The 27,671-nt window shown below is 45.8% G+C and overlaps 1 protein-coding gene across 1 annotated transcript; it reads right to left on the bottom strand.

Annotated features, from left to right (window-relative positions):
* Nucleotides 1-11,094: 11,094 nt before the first annotated feature.
* LOC123076102 (probable LRR receptor-like serine/threonine-protein kinase At3g47570) lies at nt 11,095-26,653 on the bottom strand (the record flags this gene model as incomplete). Its single annotated transcript, XM_044498522.1, has 7 exons — nt 11,095-11,471; nt 11,596-12,096; nt 12,647-13,078; nt 13,731-13,851; nt 13,896-13,953; nt 14,047-14,157; nt 26,358-26,653. Coding segments are annotated over 7 exons (1,896 nt in total), but the record flags the coding sequence as incomplete, so codon positions are not given.
* Nucleotides 26,654-27,671: the final 1,018 nt, after the last annotated feature.

The raw sequence follows: 27,671 nt of genomic DNA, 5'->3' as shown, positions 1-27,671 counted from the left end.
ACGCCCACCGCCCGTCGCCGCGCCGCACAGGCGCACCACGCCCGCGCCCGCCTGTGGCCCCTGGGCCACTGCTAGGTGGGGCCTCGCCCCCTGAGTCACTGCCCCTGGGCCCGAACCCCCTTGGGCCACAGACAGGTGGGCCCCCGCGCCCAGAGAACGTTAAGAAAAAAATGAATTAAAAATAATAATAAATAATAAATAATAAAAATAAATTTAATTAATTAACTAAATTAATTAAGGTAATTAATCATGTTTAAATTAATCTAATTAGTTAGTTAATTTAATTAAACAGTAGTTAATTAGCTAACAGCCCTTGACAGGTGGGACCCACCTGTCAGGTTGACCAGGTCAACGATCAACGTTGACTGCTGACGTCAGCATGACATCATGCTGATGTCATAAATCCAAATTTCGAATTAAATTAAATAATTAATTAAATTCCAGAAATTATTAAAATCTTTAGAAAATCAGATCTTTTAATCCGTAACTAGGATTAAATTATTTTCAACACGAAAGTTGCTTAGAACGACGAGACGAATCCGGATACGCAGCCCGTTCGTCCACCACACATCCCTAACCTATCGAACTCGCAACTTTCCCTCTCCGGTCCGTTTGTTCGAAAACGTGAAACGGCGGGAATACTTTCCCGGATGTTCCCCCCCCTTCGCCGGTACCACCTACTGTCGCGTTAGGACACACCTAGCACTGCTCATTGTCATGTCACGCATCGTCATGCTTATGTTTGCATTGTATTTACTGTTTCTTCCCCCTCTTCTCTCCGGTAGACTACGAGACCGACACTGCTGCTGCCCAGTTCGACTACAGAGTTGACGACCCCTCGTACTTGCCAGAGCAACCAGGCAAGCCCCCCCTGATCACCAGATATCGCCTATTCTTCTCTATACTGCTTGCATTAGAGTAGTGTAGTATGTTACTGCTTTCCGATATCCTATTCTGATGCATAGCCTATCCTTGCTACTACTGTTGTTACCTTTACCTGCAATCCTACATGCTTAGTATAGGATGCTAGTTTTCCATCAGTGGCCCTACATTCTTGTCCGTCTGCTGTGCTATACTATCGGGCCGTGATCACCTGGGCGGTGATCACGGGTATATACTTTATACTATATACATGACACATGTGATGACTAAAGTCGGGTCGGCTCGTAAGAGTACTCGCAAGTGGATCTTTGTGGCGGAGCGACAGGGCAGGTTGAGACCACCTAGGCGAGAGGTGGGCCTGGCCCTGGACGGCGTCCGCGGTTACTTGGACATAACACGCTTAACGAGTTCTTGGTATTTGATCTGAGTCTGGCCATTTGGTCTATACGCACTAACCATCTACGCGGGAGTAGTTATGGGTATCCCGGCGTCGTGGTATCAGCCGAAGCCTTCGTGACGTCAGCGACTGAGTGGCGCGCGCCGGATTGGACTGGAACGCCACTAGGCTAGGTCTGCTTCCGGTCGCGTTCGCAACATGCAGGTGTGCAATGGGCGATGGGCCCAGACCCCTGCGCATAGGATTTAGACCGGCGTGCTGACCTCTCTGTTGTGCTTAGGTGGGGCTGCGACGTGTTGATCTTCCGAGGCCGGGCATGACCCAGAAAAGTGTGTCCGGCCAAATGGGATCGAGCGTGTTGGGTTATGTGGTGCACCCCTGCAGGGAAGTTTATCTATTCGAATAGCTGTGTCCCTCGGTAAAAGGACGAAGCGGAGTTGTACCTTGACCTTATGACAACTAGAACCGGTTACTGAATAAAATACACCCTTCCAAGTGCCAGATACAACCCGGTGATCGCTCTCTAACAGGGCGACGAGGAGGGGATCGCCGGGTAGGATTATGCTATGCGATGCTACTTGGAGGACTTCAATCTACTCTCTTCTACATGCTGCAAGATGGAGATGGCCAGAAGCGTAGTCTTCGACAGGATTAGCTATCCCCCTCTTATTCTGGCATTCTGCAGTTCAGTCCACTGATATGCCCCTTTACACATATACCCATGCATATGTAGTGTAGCTCCTTGCTTGCGAGTACTTTGGATGAGTACTCACGGTTGCCTTTCCCCCTCTTTTTCCCCCCTTTCCTTTCTACCTGGTTGTCGCAACCAGATGTTGGAGCCCAGGAGCCAGACGCCACCGTCGACGATGACTCCTATGACACTGGAGGTGCCTACTACTACGTGCAGGCCGCTGACGACGACCAGGAGTAGTTAGGAGGATCCCAGGCAGGAGGCATGTGCCTCGTTCGATCTGTATCCCAGTTTGTGCTAGCCTTCTTAAGGCAAACTTGTTTAACTTATGTCTGTACTCAGATATTGTTGCTTCCGCTGACTCGTCTGTGATCGAGCACTTGTATTCGAGCCCTCGAGGCCCCTGGCTTGTATTATGATGCTTGTATGACTTATTTATGTTTTAGAGTTGTGTTGTGATATCTTCCCGTGAGTCCCTGATCTTGATCGTACACATTTGCGTGCATGATTAGTGTACGGTCAAATCAGGGGCGTCACAGACGTTGCTGGTAAGCAGTATGACTATTATCGCCCACAACTCTTTGTGTTCTACTTGTGCATATAACATCTACGCATAGACCTGGCTCGGATGCCACTGTTGGGGAACACAGTAATTTCAAAATTTTCCTACGATCACGCAAGATCTATCTAGGAGATGCATAGCAACGAGAGGGGAGAGTGTGTCCACGTACCCTAAGCACTACGGCGTGGCGACGATGACGATGATGTTACCGGTGCAGGGCTTCGCCGAAGCACTACGACAATATGACCGAGGTGTTTTACTGTGGAGGGGGGCACCGCACACGGCTAAAAGATCAACTTGTGTGTCCTTTGGGGTGCCCCGTCCCCCGTATATAAAGGAGGGAGGAGGAGAAGGCCGGCCTAGGAGGGGCGTGCCTATAGGAGGAGTCCAACTAGGATTCCCAATCATAGTTGGAGTCCCCTTCGTTTTCCAAGAGGTGGAGAGAGGGAAGGAGGAGGAGAGGGGGAAGGAAAGAGGGGGGCGTCGCCCCCTCCTAGTCCAATTCAGACCAGCCCATGGGGGGGCGCTGCCTCCCCTTGTGGCCCTTCTCTCCTTTCCACTAAAGCCCAATAAGGCCCAATAGTTCCCCCGGTGAATTCCCGTAACTCCCCGATACTCCGAAAAATACCCGAATCACTCGGAACCATTCCGATGTCCGAATATAGCCTTCCAATATATGAATCTTTACCTCTCGACCATTTAGAGACTCCTCGTCATGTCCGTGATCTCATCCGGGACTCCGAACAAAATTCGGTTCATCAAATCACGTAACTCATAATACAAATCGTCATCGAACGTTAAGCATGCGGACCCTATGGGTACGAGAACTATGTAGACATGACCGAGACACATCTCTGGTCAATAACCAATAGCGGAACCTGGATGCTCATATTGGCTCCTACATATTCTACGAAGATCTTTATCGGTCAAACCGCATAACAACATACGTTGTTCCCTTTGTCATCGGTATGTTACTTGCCTGAGATTCGATCGTCGGTATCATCATACCTAGTTCAATCTCGTTACTGGCAAGTCTTTTTACTCGTTCCATAATGCATCATCCTGTAACTCACTCAATAGTCACATTGCTTGTAAGGCTTATAGTGATGAGCATTACCGAGAGGGCCCAGAGATACATCTCCGATACACGGAGTGTTATCCTAATCTTGATCTATGCCAACCCAACAAACACCTCCGGAGACACCTGTAGAGCATCTTTGTAATCAACCAGTTACATTGTGATGTTTGATAGCACACAAACTGTTCCTCCAGTATTCGGGAGTTGCATAATCTCATAGTCTGAGGAACATGTATAAGTCATGAAGAAAGCAGTAGCAATGAAACTGTAACGATCATAATGCTAAGCTAACGAATGGGTCTTGTCTATGGTTAGGAAACATAACCATCTTTGATAAATGAGCTAGTCAAGTAGAGGCATACTAGGGACACTTATGTTTGTCTATGTATTCGCACATGTACTAAGTTTCCGGTTAATACAATTCTAGCATGAATAATGAACATTTATCATGAAATAAGGAAAAAATAATAACTTTATTATTGCCTCTAGGGCATATTTCCTTCAAAATCCCCGCCCGAGAGAATAAACATTACAGAGACCCTAAATGATGTCCTAGGTCTAACTAGACAGAATTGAGGACCACAACTCTCACATGCCACATGAAGAGGTTGAAGTTGGTCTACCTTCATCGATAAGAATTGGAGCCGAATGACCAAGACACGCAGTCGCACCATCCACTTCACAGGATAGGGCCGCAGAGACAAACCCACACAAGAAAATCCCTAACCTGAAGAACTAGATTTGGTGACACAACACTGATACGTCTCCGTCGTATCTATAATTTTCGATTGTTTCATGCCAATATTCTACAACTTTCATATACTTTTGGCAACTTTTTATATTATTTTTGAGACTAACACATATTGATCCAGTGCACAGTGCCAGTTCCTGTTTGTTGCATGTTTCTTGTTTCGCAGAAAATCCATCTCAAACGGAGTCCAAACGCGATAAAAACTTACGGAGATTTTTTGGAGTATATGTGATTTTGGGGAAAAAGAATCAACGCGAGACAATGCCCAGGGGGCCCACAAGCCCTAGGGGTGCGCCCCTACCCTGGGCGCGCCTGGGAGGCTTGTGGCCACCACGAAGTTCGGTTCGAGGTGTCCTTCGGACGCAAGGAAGCTAATATCGGGATAAAAATCGTGTTAAAATTTCAGCCCAATCGGAGCTAGGATCTTCCGAAATTTAAGAAACGGTGAAAGGCCGGAAACAGGGGTCGCGAAACAGAAGAGAAAGAGAGAGACAAATCCAATCTCGGAGGGGCTCTCGCCCCTCCGCCTCCATGGAGGCGATGGACCAGAGGGGAAACCCTCCTCCCATCTAGGGGGAAGGTCAAGGAAGAAGGAGGGGGCTCTCTCCCCCTCTCTCCCGGTGGTGCCGGAAAGCCGCTGGGGCAATCATCGTGTGACGGTGATCTACACCAACACCTCCGTCATCTTCACCAACATCTTCATCACCTACCCTCATCTTATTCAGCGGTCCACTCTCCCGCAACACGCTGTACCCTCTACTTGAACATGGTGCTTTATGCTTCATATTATTATCCAATGATGTGTTGCCATCCTATGATGCTTGAGTAGATTTTTGTTGTCCTATCGGTGATTGATGAATTGCTATGATTGGTTTAATTTGCTTGTGCTTATGTTGTTGTCCTTTGGTGCCCATCATATGAGCGCGCGTGTGGATCACACCATAGGGTTAGTTGTATATTGATAGATGTATTGGAGGGCAAGGGTGACAGAAGCGTCAGCCTAGCATAGAAATTGATGCATACGGGATTGAAGGGGGACCAATATATCTTAATGCTATGGTTGGGTTTTACCTTAATGAACGTTAGTAGTTGCGGATGCTTGCTAATAGTACCAATCATAAGGGCACAGAATTCCAAGTAAGGGATGACAAGCTAGCAGTGGCCTCTCCCACATAAAAACTTGCTATCGGTCTAGTAATGTAGTCAATTGCTTAGGGACAATTACGCAACCCTACCACCACTTTTCTACACTCGCTATACTAACTTTATTGCTTCTTTCTCTAAACATCCCCTAGTTTTTATTTACGTGCTTATTATCTTGCAAACCTATCCTACAACACCTACAAAGTACTTCTAGTTTCATACTTGTTCTAGGGAAAGCGAACATTAAGCGTGCGTAGAGTTGTACCGGTGGTCGATAGAACTTGAGGGAATATTTGTTCTACCATTAGCTACTCGTTGGGTTCGACACTCTTACTTATCGAAAGAGGCTACAGCTGATCCCCTAGACTTGTGGGTTATCAGGCACCCTCCACATGCCTCCTAATGATGTCAAAAAGCACCATCGATACAACCGGTCTGGAAATTTAAAGTAAAAGCCTCACCTATCAGCACCGGTCTGGAAATAGTGGGGTCCCCTTCCCCTACTGTCAGGAAGCAGCGAATGGATGGAGAGGTAGCTCATGATCTCATCAGGAAGGATTTCAATCGGATTAGAAATTGTAAGAATGTTAAAGCAAACCTAGAGTAAGTCTTGAGATTCACTATCCGGCAACAAACAAACCATGACATATTGCGGCCTCATTTGGCACTTGTATATCGAGGGGGTTTTCAGAGGAAATATATCATTGATGGCGCGCATTGCCGCGCCCATATTTTTTGATAGAATGATAGGAATTTCCGTAACTACTAGGAGACACGTAGAAATTTCCATACATGCTAAACAAATGCATATATTGTTGGTAATTGATAAATGAATACTTAATGAACTTACGGTCACTGGATTGAGAGCAATGGGAGATGATAATGACCCTTGTAGACAACCTTGAAGGATAATCTCTACCCGCCAGTGTATGTGGGTCCACGGGGTAGCCAAGTCAGCTAGCACCACGAATGTGTTATCATGTTCCTTGAAGATGGGTTGCAATGTGGGTTTAGGTAGTCTGCTCTGCTAGTGGTTAAAGTAATTTGCTTTACTGGTGTGTCCGATGGAAATTTTATGCTTTCTGTTTGTTGTGGAGTTGGGGTACCATGGAGGAGTCTCTGTGGTGATGACGAGGCGGGTAGGTTGGCTTGTTGTAGGGCCCTATTTGTTTCAGCTTCACTTAGATTTTAATCACATATGGATTCGCTTCACTGGCTAAGATGATTCACAGAATCAGCTTCACCACCGAAGTACACTTTGAGGTGCTTTAGAAAATTACACTAAAATGGCCCAAATCCAGATTCAGCTTCACTGGCAAAGCTGATTTTAAATAGCTGTTTGTTTCAGATTTCAGATTCAACTTCACTGGCAAAGCTGAATCCGGGCCCAGAATCAGAAACAAACAGGGCCCTAGGTGTCTCGATCGACGAAAGTCCATATTTCTCTCCCAAAGCTCATTGTCGTAGTCAGAGTTTTCTATTGCTTTGTCATTCACGTGAGTGGTCGACAACTGGCTCACTAAGTACGAGGAGTACGTAGAGCGGAGCTGATTGAGAGACCCATTAAGCTACTCCAAAGTGTCGGGGATTGGCTCACTTAGAGTCACTGACATGTGGGGCCGCAAACCTGATGGCCCACATGTCAGTGACCCTAAGTTACGTAAACGTTAAGTTAGCCAATCTCAGTCCCTCCCAAAGTCTGCCACCTCATCCCCCCATGATAGACTCATTGGCCTCCGGAACAAAAGTTCCTTTTTTGCTACCACTGAAGTTTTTCTATTAGCTTAGCTGCAAATTATTTTTCCGCCACTAATTAAGTCCTTTTGTTTGGCATTGATGATGGCCATGAGTGGAGATGGGTCACATCAACGGCGAACCTAGGATCTCAGCACCAGGGTACCACAATTCAAATTGTATGAAAATTTTACACTATAGATAGTATAATTAGGTCTAAGCATCATCATAATTCCAACAAATAGTCCTGAAATAGCATCAAGTTGTTAGATAATTGGTATTAAGCACACGATATAATTTGTTTGCATTTTTTATAGGCAATGCCATGGAACGTCCTAGCTCCTCCCGGGGGTCATGGTGTGGGTTTAGGTTAGTCTGCTCTGTCGGTGGTTCATACAGTTTGTTTTTTCATTATGTTCATTGGAAATTTTTGCACTCGTCGCTTTTCTTGGATTCGGGGCAACTGTGGAGGATTCTCATTGGTGACGAAGAGATCTGAAAGATGACTAGTTGTCTGTCATTCTATTGTTCACGTGTGTCCTAGACTATTTAGCATGGACGATCATAGCTCTCGTGCAATGGTTCCTAAAATTGGACTTGTTGGAAAGGCGGAGATGACGATTACACTTGTAGCCAACCTTAATCGATGCTGTCTTCACGACGCATGTATGTGGGTCCATGTGAGTACCCAAGTTAGCTATTTCGATGTATGTGTTATCATGTTCCTTCATGGTGAAAGTTTGTGTTCGTGTCTGCAATGGTTTCTATCCATTTTTTCTTCAACTATCTAGGCATCAATATTCCTTACAATATCTCCAGCACGCTTCCTAAACATATTTTGGGACCTCAAGCTGAAAAAAACTCAGTCTAGTAGATCCACTACTCAAGTCCATTTTAGCCAGGCCCCTCCAAAACATCCAATACTAGGCTCTCTCTCTCTCTCTCTCTCTCTCTCTCTCTCTCTCTCTCTCTCCCCCCCGCCAACCCCTCCTAGCTCCGCCGTGTACTAACTCGCTACCTTCGAGCTCCGACACTAAATGACCGAGGAGAGACGAAGGACAGAAAAATAGAATACAAAAAATGAAAGAGTCATTAATGAGCTGGTCCTATATGTCATAAGAAAATGGGGTTGCGAATTAGGAGCCATTATTGGTGTTGGTGCCATTTTTAGGGCTTAGAAAATAGGGCCATCTTCCATTTGACTGTTGAGAGAAGTCCACATTTCAACCCTAAACTAACCACTCAGCTTGATTTACAACCCTCAACTCCGAAACTGGTCAAAATACACCCTCAACTAACCACTAGGTTCAAAACTCAACCCTCGCCTCGGTTTTGAGTGGGTCAAGCGGTTTTGACCATAGTCAACTCTGACTGGGCAGCGCCATGTCAGCATGCACCGCCAAGTAAGCATAGTGCTTTGAGGAATAAAACAACTGGAATGTTCTCTGTTTTGACCGCAGTCCCTACTCGACCCCAATCCCTTCTCCTCATGCGATAGAGCCACCGCCGCCGCCTCCATGTCTGCCACTCCACCGCACCTGACACTGGCCACTGCTCTCCATGCCTGCCGCCCCGCCGCACCTGACTCCAACTGCTTCCCTCTGTGCCTGTCGCCCAACCGCAACTGATTCTGGCCGCCACCCCTCACGCGACAGAGACACTGCACTGCCCAGACACAACTCCGTCGCCACCAAAAGTCAAGGCGCTGCCCCCCTTGTGAACGGTGCTGCTAGCTACGGACCTCCAGCCCCTGCTCTGGATCGAAGCAGGCGACGGGGATCCACCGGTGCACTCGCCCACAAAGCCTCTATATCGCCGGTGCTGGCTCGTGGTCCTCTCACCAGCGCTGGGCCGCAGGTCCACGTGTGTCTGGAAGGCTGCTGCCTGCGCGACGCAACTGGAGGGTAGAAGGAGTGGACTCCACCTGAACGCCGACGGGCTTGCACATCAGTGCACCATGAGGACTTTAAAAAATTATATTAAGGTTGTTTTGCAAATATTCAGGGACTACTTGGTAAATTGTTGAAAAGAAAACATATGCAGTTCAGCCCTAGCTTAGCTGGCAAATGGCTGCTGACATGGCGCTGCCAAGTCAGCATTGACTGCGGTCAAAACCGCTTGAACCACTCAAAATCGAGACCAGGTTTGAATTTTGAACCTAGTAGTTAGTTGGGGGTGTATTTCGACCGGTTTCGAAGTTGAGGGTTGTAAATTAAATCGATTGGTTAGTTCAGGGTTGAAATATGGACTTTTCTCTTGACTGTTTGGGGGCTTTATTTTTGGGGTTGTGATTGGACATGCTCTATCACTGAGATGGCAATGCTTTTGCTCGTGTTTTCTTAAATGAGGACTTCATACGAAAGCATCAAGAGGTGAAGTCTGCCTATGTTTAATAAACTTATAGAAAAGGTTAAAATGTTCAATCCATCGACGAAATTAGTATTTGAGAAATGAGTCAACACGGTCAAAGATGATAAGTTTGGTCACACTACGTCCCTGATGTATCTTCTTTTGTTGTTGCAAAAAACATAGTACATCTATGTTGGAAGTCAGTCAAGTATTGTGCCTCTATGGCCTTTCTTTTCAAGATAAGGTATGCCTGAGAAAATAGGAAAAAAAAGGTGAAACTTGAATGTGTTCTCGGACAGGACTATTTGTTACTTTTTCTAAATATAAGTTTTTTTAGATATTTTAATACAAACTACATACGAATGGATATAAATACATTTTAGAGTGTAGATTCACTGCTTTGTATGTGATACATATTAGAATATCTAAAAAGACTTATATTTAAAAATGAAGGGAGTATTTGGCACTTGACTCGGCATATCATAGGGAGATAATCTATTTCCACACATCGTGGTCAAAGCGCTAGGCGCACTGGTCTTGTTCATATATAGTCCGTACTATTTCGGAAAGGGTTCAAATTAATAGAAAGGAAAGAAGAATGCTACGTACTCACACGACCGGAGAGAAGAAAAGCATGACCAAACAGTTGCACATGCCAAATACTCTAGTAGACAAGTGGCTGCTCTTAGAGCATCTCTAGCAGATCCCGCATCCCGCCGGCCCGCAAAACGCGTTTGTAGTTCGTGAAAAATCGGCTTTGCGGGCCGGCGTGGACGGCCGCAGATGCAGACCATGCATAACGGACCCGTAAAAGAATATTCGCGTATATTCTTTCCCGTGTCTTCTTCTTCCTCTCGCCTGTGTTCATAATCAGCTCCCGTCGTCCATGGTAGTTGCCGAATCGATCCAGGAGGCAGCTCCTCCGTTGCCGGATGGATCCGGGAGCTAGCTAGCTATTCCATGGCCGGCTGGATCGAGGAGCTTGCTAGCTACTCCCTCAACATTCGTGGCCGGATGGATCGAGGACCTTGCTAGCTAGCTAGCTCGTTCGTGGCCGGATGGTTCAAGAGCTTGCTAGCTAGCTCGTTCGTGGCCGGGTAGCTGCTCGAGTCACCAGCCACTGCTCCTGCGAGTTTCCGGCAAGATTCCGGCAAGTTCCGTGGCGGAAGGTCACCGGAGCACGTGTGCGCACGGCGGAATTTCCTTGTCGCGTAGCGTTGACTGGTTTGCAGTTCCCCTTATATTTTGCCTCCAAATCTGCAAAATTAAAGGTCGTGGGGATGGATTCTCAGGGGCCTGCAAAAATTTTACGGGTTTGACCGCTTTTGCGGGGTTTATTCGGGACGTTTTTTAACACCACGAAACTGCAAACGCGGACTTTTACGGGTTTGACCGCTTTTACGGGGTCTGCTAGAGATGCTCTTAGTGCAAAAGAAGCAGAACACATACACCCACGCATAGTTGCAGTCTTACAGATGACATAGTATCAGGCTAAAAGGGAGCTCGATCATTGTGTTGCACTACGTGATGTTGTTGCTGTCTGTTTGATGTATTCGGCTTTGATCTTCTTCAACGTCACGACCACATCACGCATCGTCGTTCTTTGGTCAGGCGAGTCGCTGCAACAGACCAAACCCAACTCGAGCAGAGATGCAAGAGAGCCATTTTCCAAACTGCAGCTATAAAGAGGGGAGCCTTGCAGTAGCTGACCATCGATGACTTGGACAAGCTCCGCGGGAAATGCCTGACAAACCCATTGCCTAAAGGTTAGCTGTGCATCAAACATGGCGTCAGTTGGCTTTCTTCTAGTGAAGACTTCAAGAAGCATAATCCCGTAACTAATCACGTCGCTCTTCCGTGATGCTTTTCCGAGTGAACCGTACTCTGCTCAATGAAACAATGAGTGGAAATTAAAGCATAAGTCCTCAATCATATTTGCTTTTCTTGGAGCCACTATTTATAATTGCTTTAAAAACCAGTTTGTAACAAGAGGTAGCTAATTATGTACCTGGTGCCATGTATCCAACCGTTCCGGGCATGCTCGTACATATCATAGAGTTGTCATCACCAAGAAGCCACCTTGCAATGCCGAAGTCTGCCACATGTGCAGTCATCTCTTCATCAAACAACACATTGCTAGGCTTCAAGTCACAGTGCAAGATCAGCTCATAGTGATCATGGTGCAGGTACTCAACTGCCATTGACACATCGAGCATGATGTCCAGTCTCTCTAGGAACCCCACGTGCCGTGTACCCTCAGACCGGTGTAGGAGTGTCTCTAAGCTTCCATTTGGCATGTATTGAAGCACCAGTGCTCTAAAGTCAAGGTTAGAGCACGTGTTGAGTATCTTGATCAGGTTGCGGTGCCGCGCCATGCGAAGTACTCGACACTCAACATCAGAACTTCGAATGGCCTGCTCGAGCTGCATGTCAAGAACTTTTATCGCAACCTCCAAACCACTGCTCATTCTTCCCATGAAGACTTTCCCAAAGCTTCCGGATCCCAAGATGTTATCTTCACTGAAATTATTGGTGGCGCGAATGAGCTCATGATAGGAGATTATCTCGTGACCCGGAACATTGTTTGTATCAACAGAAGCATTGTTCTGTTCCTTCTTTAGTTTTTTTTCCAAACCATAAGTACAAGCAAATGACAATGGCACTAGAGGCTAATATGAGTGTTGGAAGTAGAATTTTTAGCGAGTGTTTGTTACTTGATCTAGATCTATCAAGGCATGGCGGCACTCCTAGGCGTTGAGCACCACATAGCCCAGCATTCCCAATCAAAGATTGCAAGGTGATGTTTGAGAAAACAACCCCCTCGGGTATTTTGCCTTCTAACCTATTGAACAAGAGGTTCAAGGTAGTCAAGTAGGTAAAGTTGGCAAGGAACATGGGAATGATACCAGAGAGATTGTTGAATGAAAGGTCTAATGATGCTAAGCTTCCTAGTTTTCTCAGTGGGTCGGGAATTGAGCCTTTGAAGGATTTATGCGATAGATTTATGTATGTTAGCATATCAAGTTGTCCAAATGATTCTAGGATGCTTCCTACCAAGAAGTTGGAAGAGAGATCAATTTGTCTTAGACCAGAAACATCATCTGGTAGTGCACCAGCAATGGAATTGTGAGAAACATCCAATGTGATAAGTTTATTTAGGCGGAAAAGGCTCAGGGGTATCGTTGACCCCAACTTGTTATTAGACAAGTTGATGTTTTGTAAGAAACTAAGATTACCAAAGCTGCTTGGTATGGATCCAGAGAATTTGTTTGCTTCAAGAAGTAACTGTCCTAGACTCCTAAGCATACCCATTTGTGCTGAGATAGGGCCTAACATGTTATTGTGTGAGAGATCAAGATCTACAAGATTCTCTAACATAGCGATGGAATCAGGAAACGGCTCAGTGAATAGGTTGTCACGAAGATCTATACGTTCAAGGCTGCTAATGTTTGAAATTGTTGTAGGAATTCCACCTGTTAATTTGTTATAACCTGCTTGAAAAATGGTAAACCGTGAAGTGAGGTTTCCCACATGGCCATGGAGGACTCCTGTGAAAGAATTATTATGTATACTGAGGAACCTGAGTTTCCTGCACTGGGAAAGACTCGAAAAGAAGTCTAGATTCCCCTCTAAATTGTTATTGAGAATTCAAGCACGGTCAAAGCTACAAGTTTCCCTAATGTTATTGGTACTTGTCCCAACAATTGATTAGCTGGCAAAGTTAGCAAAGACAATTTGGATAAGTTGCCGAGCGAAGCTGGAATATTACCCACCAATTGATTGAGTGTAAGAGACAGAAACGAGAGTTCCTGTATAAGACCTAATTCTGGTGGAATCTCTCCTCCTAGACTGCAGTTGGAGAGATCCAGATGAGTAAGACTAGTGAGATTGCTAAGAGCAGCCGGGATTGGACCAATAATGTTGTTAGATGCTAAGTTAAGCCAGCGGAGTTGTGATAATTTGGCTAACCATATTGGCATAACGTCCACACAAAAATTGTCACCCAAATCAAGCACCTCTAGGTACCGGCATGATTCAAGCTCTGATGGAAACTGACCAGCGAAATTGTTTCTATATAGTGAAATAAAGCGCAATATTGGGAGGTTAAAACTTTGATTGCTCGGAATTATCCAGCTAGGTTACCGTTGTATGCAAATGCCATGATTTGTAGCCTGGACATGTTGTATATGGCTTGTGGTACAAGGCCAGAGAGTTGATTACGCTCTATATCCAATATCTCAAGCATGCATAATCGTGCAACAACCTGTGGTATAGGACTGACAGGTTGTTATTTCCAAAACTAATGACCTTCAAGAAAGACGTGTTGTTGAACAAATGTGGTGGTATTTGGGCACTCAGATCATTGCTGAACAAATTAATTACCATAAGGTTGTGCATAGGCAGCAGCATCTCAACGGGAATCTAACCTGACAGTTGGTTGAAAGCTAGGTCAAGGAACTTGAGCCTTGTGAGGTTCCCTAGGGTAGTAGGTATGGTGTTTGACAGGCTATTTCTTGCAAGACCAAGATATGTAAGACGATGTAGCCTCCCAAGTTCGGGTGCAAGAGGGCTTTGGTTCAGGCCGGGTCAGCCCATTAGTCCCGGTTCAATCCAGAACCGGGACCAATGGGGGCACTGGTCCCGGTTCGTGAGGCCAGGGGCCTGCCGGGCCTCGTGGGGGCATTGGTCCCGGTTCGTCTGGCCCCTTTGGTCCCGATTGGTGGGACGAACCGGGACCAATGGGCCTCGCTCCTGGCCCGCCACCATTGGTCCCGGTTGGTGGCTTGAACCGGGACCACAGGCTGCCCTTTAGTCCCGATTCATGCCACCAACCGGGACCAATGAGGTGCCTATATATACCCCTCGCCCGCGAGCAGAGCACTCCAGTGCTCTGTTTTCTCTGGCCGGCGAGGGGAGGGCTTTGTGGTGCTCTAGCTCACCTCCTATGCACATGAGGTGTTCGATGAAATACCCGAGCCACACTAGTTAAGCTTTCTCCTCTCGAAGCTCGACCTCAAAGCTCCATTTTCCTCGAGATTTGTCTAGGTTTAGCGGCCCGTCACGTCCCATTCCCGTCTTCATCGCCGTCGATCGCCCGCGTCGATCTCGTCGTCGGCACCACCGTGGTGAGCCTCTTGTTCTTATCTTCTTTCTGAAAGAAAAAAATTCTTACTTTAGATAGATACTTGTCTAATTTTCTTACTATTGTATTGCTTGTTATTATATAGTGCGATGGTTTTGGTATCCGCCCCCGTCGGCCCTCGTCCTGTCTATGATTCGGATGTGGTATATATTATCTTTATAACTATTGGTTCATTTATTGTTTATGAAAATTATGCCGACCAACGTGACATAGATTTTATTTATCTAGGAGGTATGTGAACCGGAAATTCCAACCGACCCTATTGTCGAGAGGTTAAATTTAGTTGAAGAAGAAAACAATTTCTTGAAGGAAAAAATAAAAAAAATTAAGGAGGAGAAGATGATATTGGAGTTGCATGTTGCGGATGTCGTCGATGATCACAAGATCAAGATGGATGCAATGCGCTTGAAGATTAAAAGATTAGAAAATATGACATTCATACCGAGGCTTGGTATCATTATGCCGTTGGATCAATTGTTACCTTGGTTGCGATTATGATCGCATTTGTTTTCACATTGAAATGTTTTACATAGTTTCAATGTATGGTTTAATTAATTAGATGCTCTGGAGAGCTATATGTTGTTAGATGAGAACTATGTATGTACTTTGGTTTTAATGTGATGATGAACTTCTATTAATTTGGTCACTTAATTATCTATTCATGATGTTATGTAATGGTTTTTGACACACTTAATTATATATAATGCACGCAGATGAACCGGCAATGGATGTACGGTGACAGACACACCTCCAAGTACATTAAGAGCGTGCATGATTTTCTCGAAGTGGCTGAGGCAAACAAGCAGAATGGTTTTATGTGTTGTCCATGCCCTAAATGTGGGAATACAAAGTCTTACTCTGACCGGAAAATCCTTCACACCCACCTGCTTTACAAGGGTTTCATGCCACACTATAATGTTTGGACAGGGCACGGAGAAATAGGGGTTATGATGGAAGACGGCGAAGAAGAAGAGGACGATGAAAACTATGTGCCCCCTGAATATGGTGATGCTGCAACGGGGGAAGCTGTTGAAGATCAAGAGGAACCAGACAATGTGCCCAATGATGCTGCAACGGGGGAAGCTGCTGAAGATCAAGAGGAACCAGTCCCGATGATGATGATCTCCGCCGGGTAATTGTCGATGCAAGGACGCAATGCGAAAGTCAAAAGGAGAAGCTGAAGTTCGATCGCATGTCAGAGGATCACAAAAAAGGGTTGTACCCCAATTGCGAAGATGGCAACACAAAGCTCGGTACCGTACTGGAATTGCTGCAGTGGAAGGCAGAGAATGCTGTGCCTGACAAAGGATTTGAGAAGCTATTGAAAATATTGAAGAAGAAGTTTCCAAAGGATAACGAATTGCCCGACAGTACATACACAGCAAAGAAGGTCGTATGCCCTCTAGGATTGGAGATGCAGAAGATACATTTATGCCCTAATGACTGCATCCTCTACCGCGGTGCGTACAAGGATCTGAACGCATGCCCGGTATGCGGTGCATTGCGGTATAAGATCAGACGAGATGACCCTGGTGATGTTGACGGCGAGCCCTCCAGGAAGAGGGTTCATGCGAAGGTGATGTGGTATGCTCCTATAATACCACGGTTGAAACGTCTGTTCAGAAACGAAGAGCATGCCAAGTTGATGCGATGGCACAGTGAGGACCGTAAGAAAGACGGGAAGTTGAGAGCACCCGTTGACGGGTCGTAGTGGAGAAAAATCGAGAGAAAGTACTGGGCTGAGTTTGCAGCTGACCCAAGGAACGTATGGTTTGGTTTAAGCGCAGATGGCATTAATCCTTTCGGGGAGCAGAGCAGCAATCACAGCACCTGGCCCGTGACTCTATGTATGTATAACGTTCCTCCTTGGATGTGCATGAAGCGGAAGTTCATTATGATGCCAGTTCTCATCCAAGGCCCTAAGCAACCCGGCAACAACATTGATGTGTACCTAAGGCCATTACTTGAAGAACTTTTACAGCTGTGGAATGGAAACGGTGTACGTACGTGGGATGAGCACAAATAGGAGGAATTTAACCTGCACGCGTTGCTGTTTGTAACCATCAACGATTGGCCCGCTCTCAGTAACCTTTCAGGACAGACAAACAAGGGATACCACGCATGCACGCACTGTTTAGATGACACTGAAAGTATATACCTGGACAAATGCAGGAAGAATGTGTACCTGGGCCATCGTCGATTTCTTCCGACCAACCATCAATGTCGAAAGAAAGGCAAGCATTTCAAAGGCGAGGCAGATCACCGGGAGAAGCCCGCCATGCGTACCGGTGATCACGTACTTGCTATGGTCAATGATTTACACGTGATCTTTGGAAAGGGTCCCGGCGGACTAGCTGTTCCGAATGACGCTGAGGGACACACACCCATGTGGAAGAAGAAATCTATATTTTGGGACCTACCCTACTGGAAAGACCTAGAGGTCCGCTCTTCAATCGACGTGATGCACGTAACGAAGAACCTTTGCGTGAACCTGCTAGGCTTCTTGGGCGTGTATGGGAAGACAAAAGATACACCTGAGGCACGGGAGGACCTGCAACGTTTGCACGAAAAAGACGGCATGCCTCCGAAGCAGTATGAAGGTCCTGCCAGCTACGCTCTTACGAAAGAAGAGAAAAAAATCTTCTTTGAATGCCTGCTCAGTATGAAGGTCCCGACTGGCTTCTCGTCGAATATAAAGGGAATAATAAATATGCCAGAGAAAAGGTTCCAGAACCTAAAGTCTCATGACTGCCACATGATTATGACGCAACTGCTTCCGGTTGCATTGAGGGGGCTTCTACCGGAAAACGTCCGATTAGCCATTGTGAAGCTATGTGCATTCCTCAATGCAATCTCTCAGAAGGTGATCGATCCAGGAATCATACCAAGGCTAAGGAGTGATGTGGCGCAATGTCTTGTCAGTTTCGAGCTGGTGTTCCCACCATCCTTCTTCAATATCATGACGCACGTCCTAGTTCATCTAGTCGACGAGATTGTCATTCTGGGGCCCGTATTTCTACACAATATGTTCCCCTTTGAGAGGTTCATGGGAGTCCTAAAGAAATATGTCCGTAACCGCGCTAGGCCAGAAGGAAGCATCTCCATGGGCCATCAAACAGAGGATGTCATTGGGTTTTGTGTTGACTTCATTCCTGGCCTTAAGAAGATAGGTCTCCCTAAATCGCGGTATGAGGGGAGACTGACTGGAAAAGGCACGCTAGGAGCGGACTCAATAATATGCAGGGACGGGCATTCTTGGTCTCAAGCACACTACACAGTTCTACAGAACTCTACCTTGGTGACCCCGTATGTCGATGAACACAAGAACAGTCTGCGCTCCAAACACCCGGAGCAGTGTGACGACTGGATTACATGTGAACACATCAGGACTTTCAGCAGTTGGTTGGAAACACGTCTCAGAGGTGACACCACTGTTTGTGATGAGTTGTACTCGTTGTCCAGGGGACCATCTTCGACTGTATTGACTTACAAAGGATACGAGATAAATGGGAATACATTTTACACGATCGCCCAAGATCAAAAGAGCACCAACCAAAACAGCGGTGTCCGCTTTGATGCAGCAACCGAGAGGGGAAAGGACACATATTATGGTTACATAATGGACATATGGGAACTTGACTACGGACATGATTTTAAGGTCCCTTTGTTTAAGTGCAAATGGGTCAATCTGTCAGGAGGCGGGGTACAGGTAGACCCACAGTACGGAATGACAACAGTGGATCTGAACAATCTTGGGTACACTGACGAACCGTTCGTCCTAGCCAATGATGTGGCACAGGTTATCTATGTGAAGGACATGTCTACCAGACCGAGAAAAAGAAAAGATAAGGAAGCGAATACATCATACGATGAGCCAAAGCGCCACATAGTTCTTTCAGGAAAAAGGGACATTGTGGGAGTGGAGGGCAAGACAGACATGTCTGAAGATTATGAAAAGTTTCATGAAATTCCTCCCTTCAAAGTCAAGGCTGACCCAAGCATCCTGATAAACGATGAAGATTATCCATGGTTACGGCGCAATAAGCAAATGACACAAGCGAAGAAAAAGTGAAGACTTTCTCCCGCAACTATTATGATGATACCATGCCAACTTTGTAACAGACGAGTATGATACCATTGTCCGTTTTGTACACGAAGTGCATCCAGTTTTTGCCGTAACCCTCTCAACTTTCTTGCACATGCTATGTGGATGAAATGATGATACCATGCCAACTTTCAACCTTTTCAGAGTTCATTTGAAATGCTTTTCAATTTCAGGGTCTTATAGCTCAAAATAATCAATAAATGCATGAAAAATAACAAATGAAGTCAGAAAGGGTTGAAAATTGATGATGTGGCTTTGAATGGTGCATTTTGAACACACAAAAAGTCAGGAGTTCAAATAAGTTTTAAAAAATGAAATCCCTTTGTAACAGACGAGTTTCCGTATGAAATCCTGATACTTCGAAAGAGATTGTCCGTTTTGTACACGAAGTGCATCCAGTTTTTGCCGTAACCCTCTCAACTTTCTTGCACATGCTATGTGGATGAAATGATGATACCATGCCAACTTTCAACCTTTTCAGAGTTCATTTGAAATGCTTTTCAATTTTAGGGTCTTATAGCTCAAAATAATCAGTAAATGCATGAAAAATGGTGCATGAAAAATAACAAATAAAATAAATAAGTAATTAGAAACAAAATAATATAAACTTTAATAAAATATATAAGTAGAAACAAATAAATAAACTTTAATAACATAAATAAAATTTATGAAACTAAAATTATCAAAGTATTTTCTGTTCAAAACATTATAAGCAACCTCTAGTATTATTGAAACTAAAATTATATAAAATTGATGCAACTAAAATTATCGAAGTATTTTCTGTTCAAAATCATTGAAAGCAAAAAGAATTTTCATAAAGAACTTTTTTTGTTAGAAACTTTAATAGCAAAAAGAATTATCATAAAGTAAAATAATAAGTAATTAGAAACAAAATAAAATAAAATAAATAAGTTTTTTGTTGTAAGTAGAAACAAAACAAAATAAATAAAACAAAAAAGAAAACAAAAAACAGGCAAAAAATTAAAAATATGCCACGTACTGGGCCACCACGGCGTGAATACGACTAGAAACCCATTGATGTGCCAGGATTCAGGCCCGCAGAAGGCCCAGTAGGCCCATCAGGCATAGCAGTGACAATTAGGCCCGTAAGCCTGCAATGGAGAGGAGCTCGAGAGGGTGGGCGCAGTAGTGCTTATAAACCACTCTCGAGCCCTCTCAACTAGCGAGGTGGGACTAAACTTTTGGCCGCGACGCGGGCAGCACAAGGCCTTTGGTCCCGGTTGGTGGCACCAACCGGGACTAAAGGGGTGCATTGGTACCGGTTGGTGGCGCCCTTTGGGCTGCTGAAAAGAGGCCTTTGGTCCCGGTTGGTGGCACCAACCGGGACTAAAGGGTGTCTTTGGTCCCGGTTGCTGCTATGAACCGGGACCAAAGGCCTGGGTATATAAGTAGCACTTAGGCAAATTTGACGAACTCATCGCCAGTTGCCTCGACGACGCCGAGCTCATCGACGCCGCCAGGCTGCCCAGATCGACGCCGTCCGCTGCCCCGACGCCGCCCGCCGCCCAGACGCCGTCCGCGCGCCCCCGTCGTCGCCCCTGCCCCGTCGCCGCCCGCCGCCCCCGCCAATGCCATCATCGTCGCCCGCGCCCGTCGTCGCCGTTGCCCGCGCCCGTCGTCGCCGTTGCCCGCGCCCGTCGTCGCCGTTCCGCCCGTCGTCGTCGTCGCTGCGGGAAAGCACCACGCCGGCTCCCGCAACCCGTTCATCCCCGAGGCCGTTCGTCCGCCGCCGCACCGATTCCGGCCGGCGACCTCGAGCCCTCCCCGCGTTGTGAGCCCCTGCCTCCTCCCCTTTCCTTCTCATTGTCGTCCCCGCACGCCATCCGTAAGCGCGCGCCACCGCCAACCATCGTCACCGTCGCCGACCACCGGCCTATTTTTCATTTTTTTGTTACGATGTATGTATGTATGTTCACTGTATAATGCTCTGTATATGTTGTATAATGCTCGTTTTTGCATTTTTTTGTTACCAAGAAAAAGGTCTATTTTTTGGTGATATGTATGTTCATATGCTCATTAATATTTAAGAAAATGTTCATATGCTCATTTAAGAAAATGTTCAGATGTAACATTTAAGAAAAAAAGTAAATGTATGTATGTTCATATGCAAAGAATTATTTTCGATGAAATGAGATGAGATGAGATGTGTTTTGTGTTGGAGAAGAAAAGAGGAAGAAGGAAGAAGGAAGAAGAAGGAAAAGAGGGTCGAGGGGGGTGGTCGATATACCCCCTCCCCGATAACATTTTTTTCCATGTATATATGCAAAAGTTACATTTTTAGAAAAGTTTTATATATCTAGCTAGGAAAGGAAGAAGAAGAAAAAGAATGAGAGGAAAGAAGAGGAAGAAAGGAGAAGAAGAGGAGAGGAAGAAGAGGAGAAATAAATAAGAAGAAGAAAAAAGAAAAAAAAGAAGAGGAGAAGAAGAAAGGAATAGAGGAGAAGAAGAGAAAATAGAATATTCTATTTTCTCTTCTTCTCCTCTATTCCTTTCTTCTTCTCCTCTTTTTTCTTCTTTTTTTCTTCAATCTTCTCCTCTATTAATATCTTCTTCTCCTCTTTTTATTTCCTCTTCGTCTTCTTATTTTTTATCGGATATGTCATTGTCGATATACCCCGTGTCCCGATAACTTCAACACGAGAGGGGGGTTCGGCCTACCCCCTCCCCGATAACATTATTTTCCCATGTATGTATGTCGTCATTGTCGATATAACCCCCTCCCGGATAACTTCGACCGTGATAACTTATACCACGGGAGCACCCCCCGGCCCTCTCGCTCGACCAAAACTCTCGAGGACACCCAAACCCTAGAAAAAACGATGTCGGTCTCCTACCCCCTCCCGCCGCGCCCCTACCCTTGAAGCGTTGCCGAGGCCACCCCAAACCCGGAATAAGCTAGGTCTATGTTTGCACTAATATATCCACCTGCTGTCATGTTTGTGTAATAATTGCCATGTTGTAATATTTGCAGAAACAATGGAGCACGGACGAGACGAGGAAGCAGAAGAGGTGTTGGGGGACATAATCTTAGCCGGAGGTGATGTCTTGTCGTATCTTAACGACAATGATGGTCTGGAAGAACAGGGTGAAGAAGCAGGCTACGGTGATCGAAGAGTGGAGGAGGAAAGACATGATTATGATGGCTCCGGTGACCCAATGCTGGTGCAAGAAGGAGCCCGTGGTGACGGCTCCGGTGACCGAACAGAGTCCGGCCAGGTAAATATATTAGTTAAGCCTGTGCTGACTAGCTAATTGATGCATTCATTGTTTTGGTATGTACACATATTAATTAACTCTCGTCTTTCTTCTTTTTTCTAGCCCTCCGGATCGAGCACAACTTCGGTAAAGAGACGAGGCCCGAAGAGAAAGTTGCGCTCGGATGAAAGGTTTGAGATCACAGCAATCGCGCGCGACGGCCAACCGATTGAACCCATCCGGACAAAGGAAGCATTTGCTGCTCAGTGCGGGGTTCTTGTTAGGGACAAGATCCCGATCAGCATCCACCAATGGTATAAGCCTAAGAAGGAAGACCCTGAGGTGTCTTATGTCAATGATATGCAGAAAGATGATCTTTGGACTGAGCTGAAGGCAAATTTCACCCTACCGCCAGAGGAGGATCCGGAGAAGCCAGTTAAAGAGCAATTAATCAAGTCTCATGCTCTTAAGAAGATGGCAGACCTATTCAGGAGGTGGAAGAATGAGCTGAAAACGTTTGTCGACAAAGAAGAGACACCAGAATTCATCGGCAAATATGAGAAGATCAGAGATCACTGGCCCGCATTTGTGGCCCACAAGACATCGGAAAAGAGTAAGAAGTTGTCAGCGACAAACAAGAAAAATGCTGCGAAGAAGAAGCTTCACCATCGCACGGGGTCAGGTGGCTACCTCAAAGCCCGGCCTAAGTGGGCCAAGGCTGAGAATGATCTGCTTGATAAAGGGATCGAACCAGAGACAATGAACTGGCCAGACCGTTGCCGGACTTGGTTCTTCGGGGCTGGCGGAAACTTGGACCCTGTATCAGGGAAGTGCGTTTGGACGGACGAGCTTTTGAGAATACCAGTCAAGAGGCTTCAGCACTATATCGATGCAGCGCAGCAAGGGACGTTCGTTCCAGACAGAGAGAACGACGAGCTCACAATGGCCCTCGGGAATCCTGAGCACCCTGGACGGACACGAGGCACGCCAGGCTCCGTTCCGTGGAAGGCTGGTTTTCCGGACGCAGGCGGTTACAAAAGCCAGGAGAGGAGGAAAAAAGTGGAGCAGACCCAAATTCAGAAGCTGCACGAAAGGGTTCAAGCGCTAGAGGAATGAGACGTAGCTCGCAGCAATCGACCTGCCGAAACTACCCCCGAAGCTACCCCGCCATCTCAGCGGAGAAGCAGCGTGGCTTCCACCGAGCTGCTTCAGCCGGAGCATGTCTTGACGGCTCCTGCTAGCTACCCCGTGGATGCTATCACGGAGTCTCAACATTGCCACCTTATGACGCAATGGCAGAACTTCAAAGTCAAGGCGGTTGTCGGCTCTGTTCGACCTCCTGAACCCGCCGCAACTTTTCACTGTCGTCCGATTCCAGAAGGATATGCTAGGGTGACGGTGGACGAAATAACGGAGGGATTTGAGGACCTCCAGCTTGACCACCCTACCGGTGAAGGGGAGACTCGGCTGGGTTCTGCTCTGAAGACTCCATGCCTATGGCGGAAGGAGCTCATCAACCTTCCGAACTGGACGCCTCCGGCGAGTAAGGGCACTCCGCCTCCTCCTCCGGCGAGTGATCAGGGCACTCAGCCTCCTTCTCCGGCGCGTGGCGGCACTCCGCCTCCTCCTCCGCCTCCTCCGGCGAGTGATCAGGGCACTCAGCCTCCTTCTCCGGCGCGTGGCGGCACTCCGCCTCCTTCTCCGCCTGCGCCGGCGCGCCCGAGCAGCCAGCCTCCTCCTTCTCCGCCTCGTCGGCAAGGGCGGAAGAGACCCACCGCCGCTCCGGCTACTCCGGCGCGTCGTAGTCCTTCTCCTCCGCCTCGTAAGCAAGGAAAGAAGACAGCCGCAGCCACTCCGTCTGCTCTGCCGGCATCTAGCAGTACAGCCAGAGGCGGGAGGCAATACAGATTCGGTCCTTCTCTGAAGACTCCAGAGAAGTTACCATACGAGAGGACCGAGGAGGAAACCACGAAGATCGTGCGAGCCGAAGTGACGAACTTCTTTGAAGGGGTGAAAGCAAAGAAACATCCACCTCCGGAGGAGAAGGTAGATCCAGTGAAAGCGAAGCGCACTCTGGCTGCCCTGACAAAACCACCAAAGTCTCCGCCGAGAGGCAACTATGAGCGCATTATTGCAAATACATTTGTCGAAGCGGAGCGGTCGGGAAGTACTGTCAGTGATCAAAGGTTAAAAGAACGACGAGCTGGGAAAAAAATTGCCCAGCTCGGCGAACAAGCGAACCAATCGTGCCCCCCCGCTCAAGGTGTCTAGCGACATCGTCGCTAATGATCCGAGGATGGTGCCCGGTTATAGCAATCTTGGAGATTACCTGCCCGACGATGTACATTATGATTTCTTGGAGGTGGACGAACACAAATACCATTACGGGAAGCCTCTCGTCAAAGATGAAAGATCTCTAACAACGATGATGCGAAGATTACATGATTGGTACATGAAAACCTGCAGAGAGTCTGGGGGGAGGAATACTTTGATGCTGAGAGTTAAAGAGGAGCATGACCTCGTTGGAATTGAACTGTTGAATGTTCCATTTGAGGAGTTCTTCCAGTTTTTCAATCAAAAGGCCCTCGATAAATCAACGGTCACTTGCTACTGTCTGTAAGTAGTACTACTTCTGTCATTAAGTCTCTCTATATAGGTCAGCTCTTTCATTGCATGTATTTATAATTATCCTCACTATATTATGCAGATTGAAGATCGCCGAATTGAAGAAAAGACAAATCGGTGATATTGGGTTCATTAACACAAATCTCATAGATGCAACTGAGGTTAAATATCATGCCGAAAATACCGAGGCCAACTTGCTACGATCGTTGGTAATAAATGAAAACAAAGATATAATACTCTTTCCTTACAACTTCAAGTGAGTGTTACTGTCTTGTGCATATTCGGTTTCCCTTATTAGTCCAGGTTATAGTAATGTAATTGATGACTTATGCATGCGTGCGCAGCTTCCACTATATTCTCCTAGAGATTAAGCTTGAGCAGGGAGTAGTAACCGTCTTAGACTCGAGACGAAAAGATCCCCAGGACTATGCGGACATGACTCAAATGCTCGAGAAGTAAGTTAAATCGATCATTATCCACCATATCAGCAACTTTGTTCATTTCCTGATATCAAGTAATTGTTTTCTTTGTCTGGCAGGGTTTGGAGAAAATTCACCAAAAAAGCTCCAGGACTGCCGAAGAAGCTGCAATTTAGACACCCGAAAGTATGTACTATAGTAGCATGTTCCGCGCATCTCCTAGTGATTCAAGCGCTAGTTTCATCAATACCATTTAGCATGCTTGCTTATCAGTTTGATTGACCTCTATTTCTTGTAAAGTGGTTGTGGCAGAAACAAGGGAATGATTTCTGTAGATACTACGTTTGCGAGTCCATCCGCCACACGACCTGTGAGCGGGGCTACTCTGACAAACAATATGAAGTGCGTAAGCAATAATATTCACAATTTTATTTTATTACCATCATTTGTGTTGAGTTTCATTTATTCATATATATATATATATATATATATATATATTATTGACCCCCTTCTTATATATATATATATATATATATATGTATTGACCCCCTTCTTCAAATTAGATCTTTCGGATGCGGGATGAACTCCTAGCACCAGATCGTATGCGAGCAATTCAAGAGGAATTGGCGGCATTCTTCCTTGACCACGTGATCGCTGAAAACGGAGAATATTATGTGGACCCTGTGTTCATATATAATTAGGAGATTATATTGTAAGAGATAATTATTGTATATATGTAGCCGGTAGTGTCGGATAGATATACGAGAACTTGTTGTTCGACCAATCTCTCGGAGAAGGAGAGGTGGTCGATATCACTTCTCTCTGTATGCATATGTTCACGACGATCTTCGGTTTCCTTCATTTGCTTACTAGCTAGCGTGTCTAGTCCTCTCTATACGTATATAGTACGTAGCGTCGACCAAGCACGGAGATAAGAGAGGACACTTCTCTCTATTAATTAGCTAGCTAACACAATATATGAAACACCTAAATTAACCCCCCAAAACCCCCAACCCCGCCCTTAAAAAAAACAAAACCCCAGCCCCTGAAATGCTGACGCGTGGATGCCTATTGGTCCCGGTTAGTGCCACCAACCGGAACCAAAGGCCCTCCTGCCTGGGCTCGCCGCACCGGCCACGTGGAGGCCCATCTGTCCCGGTTCGTGTAAGAACCGGGACTAAAGGGCTAGGGCATTAGTAACGATCCTTTAGTCCCGGTTCAAAAACCGGGAGAAAATGCCCTTACCAACCGGGACAGATGACCCTTTTTCTATTAGTGGTGGAATGGGGCCTGTGAGGTTGGTGAGAGTGAGGTTGAGAACAGAAAGGAAAGAGAGGTTACCGACATGAGGTGCCACAGATCCAACAAGAGGTGCATGCGGCAACGATAGAGCAGTGACACGTTGCCTATCTCGGCTGCACGAGATGCCGACCCAACGGCAGAATGGAGTGCCAGTGGTCCAGTTGCTGGCAAGGATGCGGAGAGGGTCGACGAGCTGGGCTTTGAAAGCTAGCAATGCGACAAGATCGGTGTCACTGCCATTGCCGCTGGTCAGACGGGAAGAAGAAGAAGCATGTTATTGTTATATGCTTTGCATGATCATATATATAGCTAGCATGTTATATATATATATATATATATATATATATATATATATATATATATATATATATATATATATATATATATATATATATACACATAGGACGGCTGTTTGGGACACCTAGGTGCCCAGGCTCCTAGCCTTTCCACCATTAGATTGCATTTAGATGCGTGTTATCGTAACGGGTATGTTTGCTAATGGATTATTCCATTTGAAACCGCTGATCAAAATAATTATGATATAATCACTAATTGAATGCCATAAATAAGGCCCCGCACACCATGCATGACAACGTTTCATGTTGGAAGACATAATAGGAGAGAGAAAGTAATAATAAATGTGCCGTGATTAATTGTCTCTTATTTCTTGCCATGTTTGATGTTTCATAGATGGAAAGTACATGATACTCATTAGAAAGATAGAAAAACTATTTGTAATTAGCAGGGTATGCATGCGTATTTTAGTTGAATTAGTAGCACATACACATGGGTATCTTGAGTATGCCCATATTTTTATTAGGTACAATACCCTGAGTATGTGTATTTTGATTAGGTATAACACCAACACATAAATATTATCATTAGGTATAATACCGAACAACCACATACCCGGGATATTTATGAATATGCGAGATGTAAAGTACTCAATATATTTTCACGTATGTGCATACCCGACGTATTTCTCCACAACTACATACCCGACATGAAATGTATGAGTACATACCCAGAAAATATGTATATATGCGATATTTATGGGTACGTACACATAAATTTCACATCTAGGTATGTACGTACGGTACATACGAAGAAATATCTTGAGTATGAACTTATATATTGGATACTCTCAAGTTTCACATATTCGTATCTTAGGTATACACATACCAAAAAATATAACGAGTATATTCATACAAAGGAATAAACAGGAGACGTATCAAATTAAAAAGTTTAAAATGATTGATGCTATCTCAAACATG

This window comes from Triticum aestivum, chromosome 3D, assembly GCF_018294505.1.
Source record: "Triticum aestivum cultivar Chinese Spring chromosome 3D, IWGSC CS RefSeq v2.1, whole genome shotgun sequence".
Lineage (NCBI taxonomy): Eukaryota > Viridiplantae > Streptophyta > Magnoliopsida > Poales > Poaceae > Triticum > Triticum aestivum.
The sequence above is the reverse complement of the archived record's forward strand: the minus strand, read 5'-3'. Positions and strand labels throughout refer to the sequence as shown.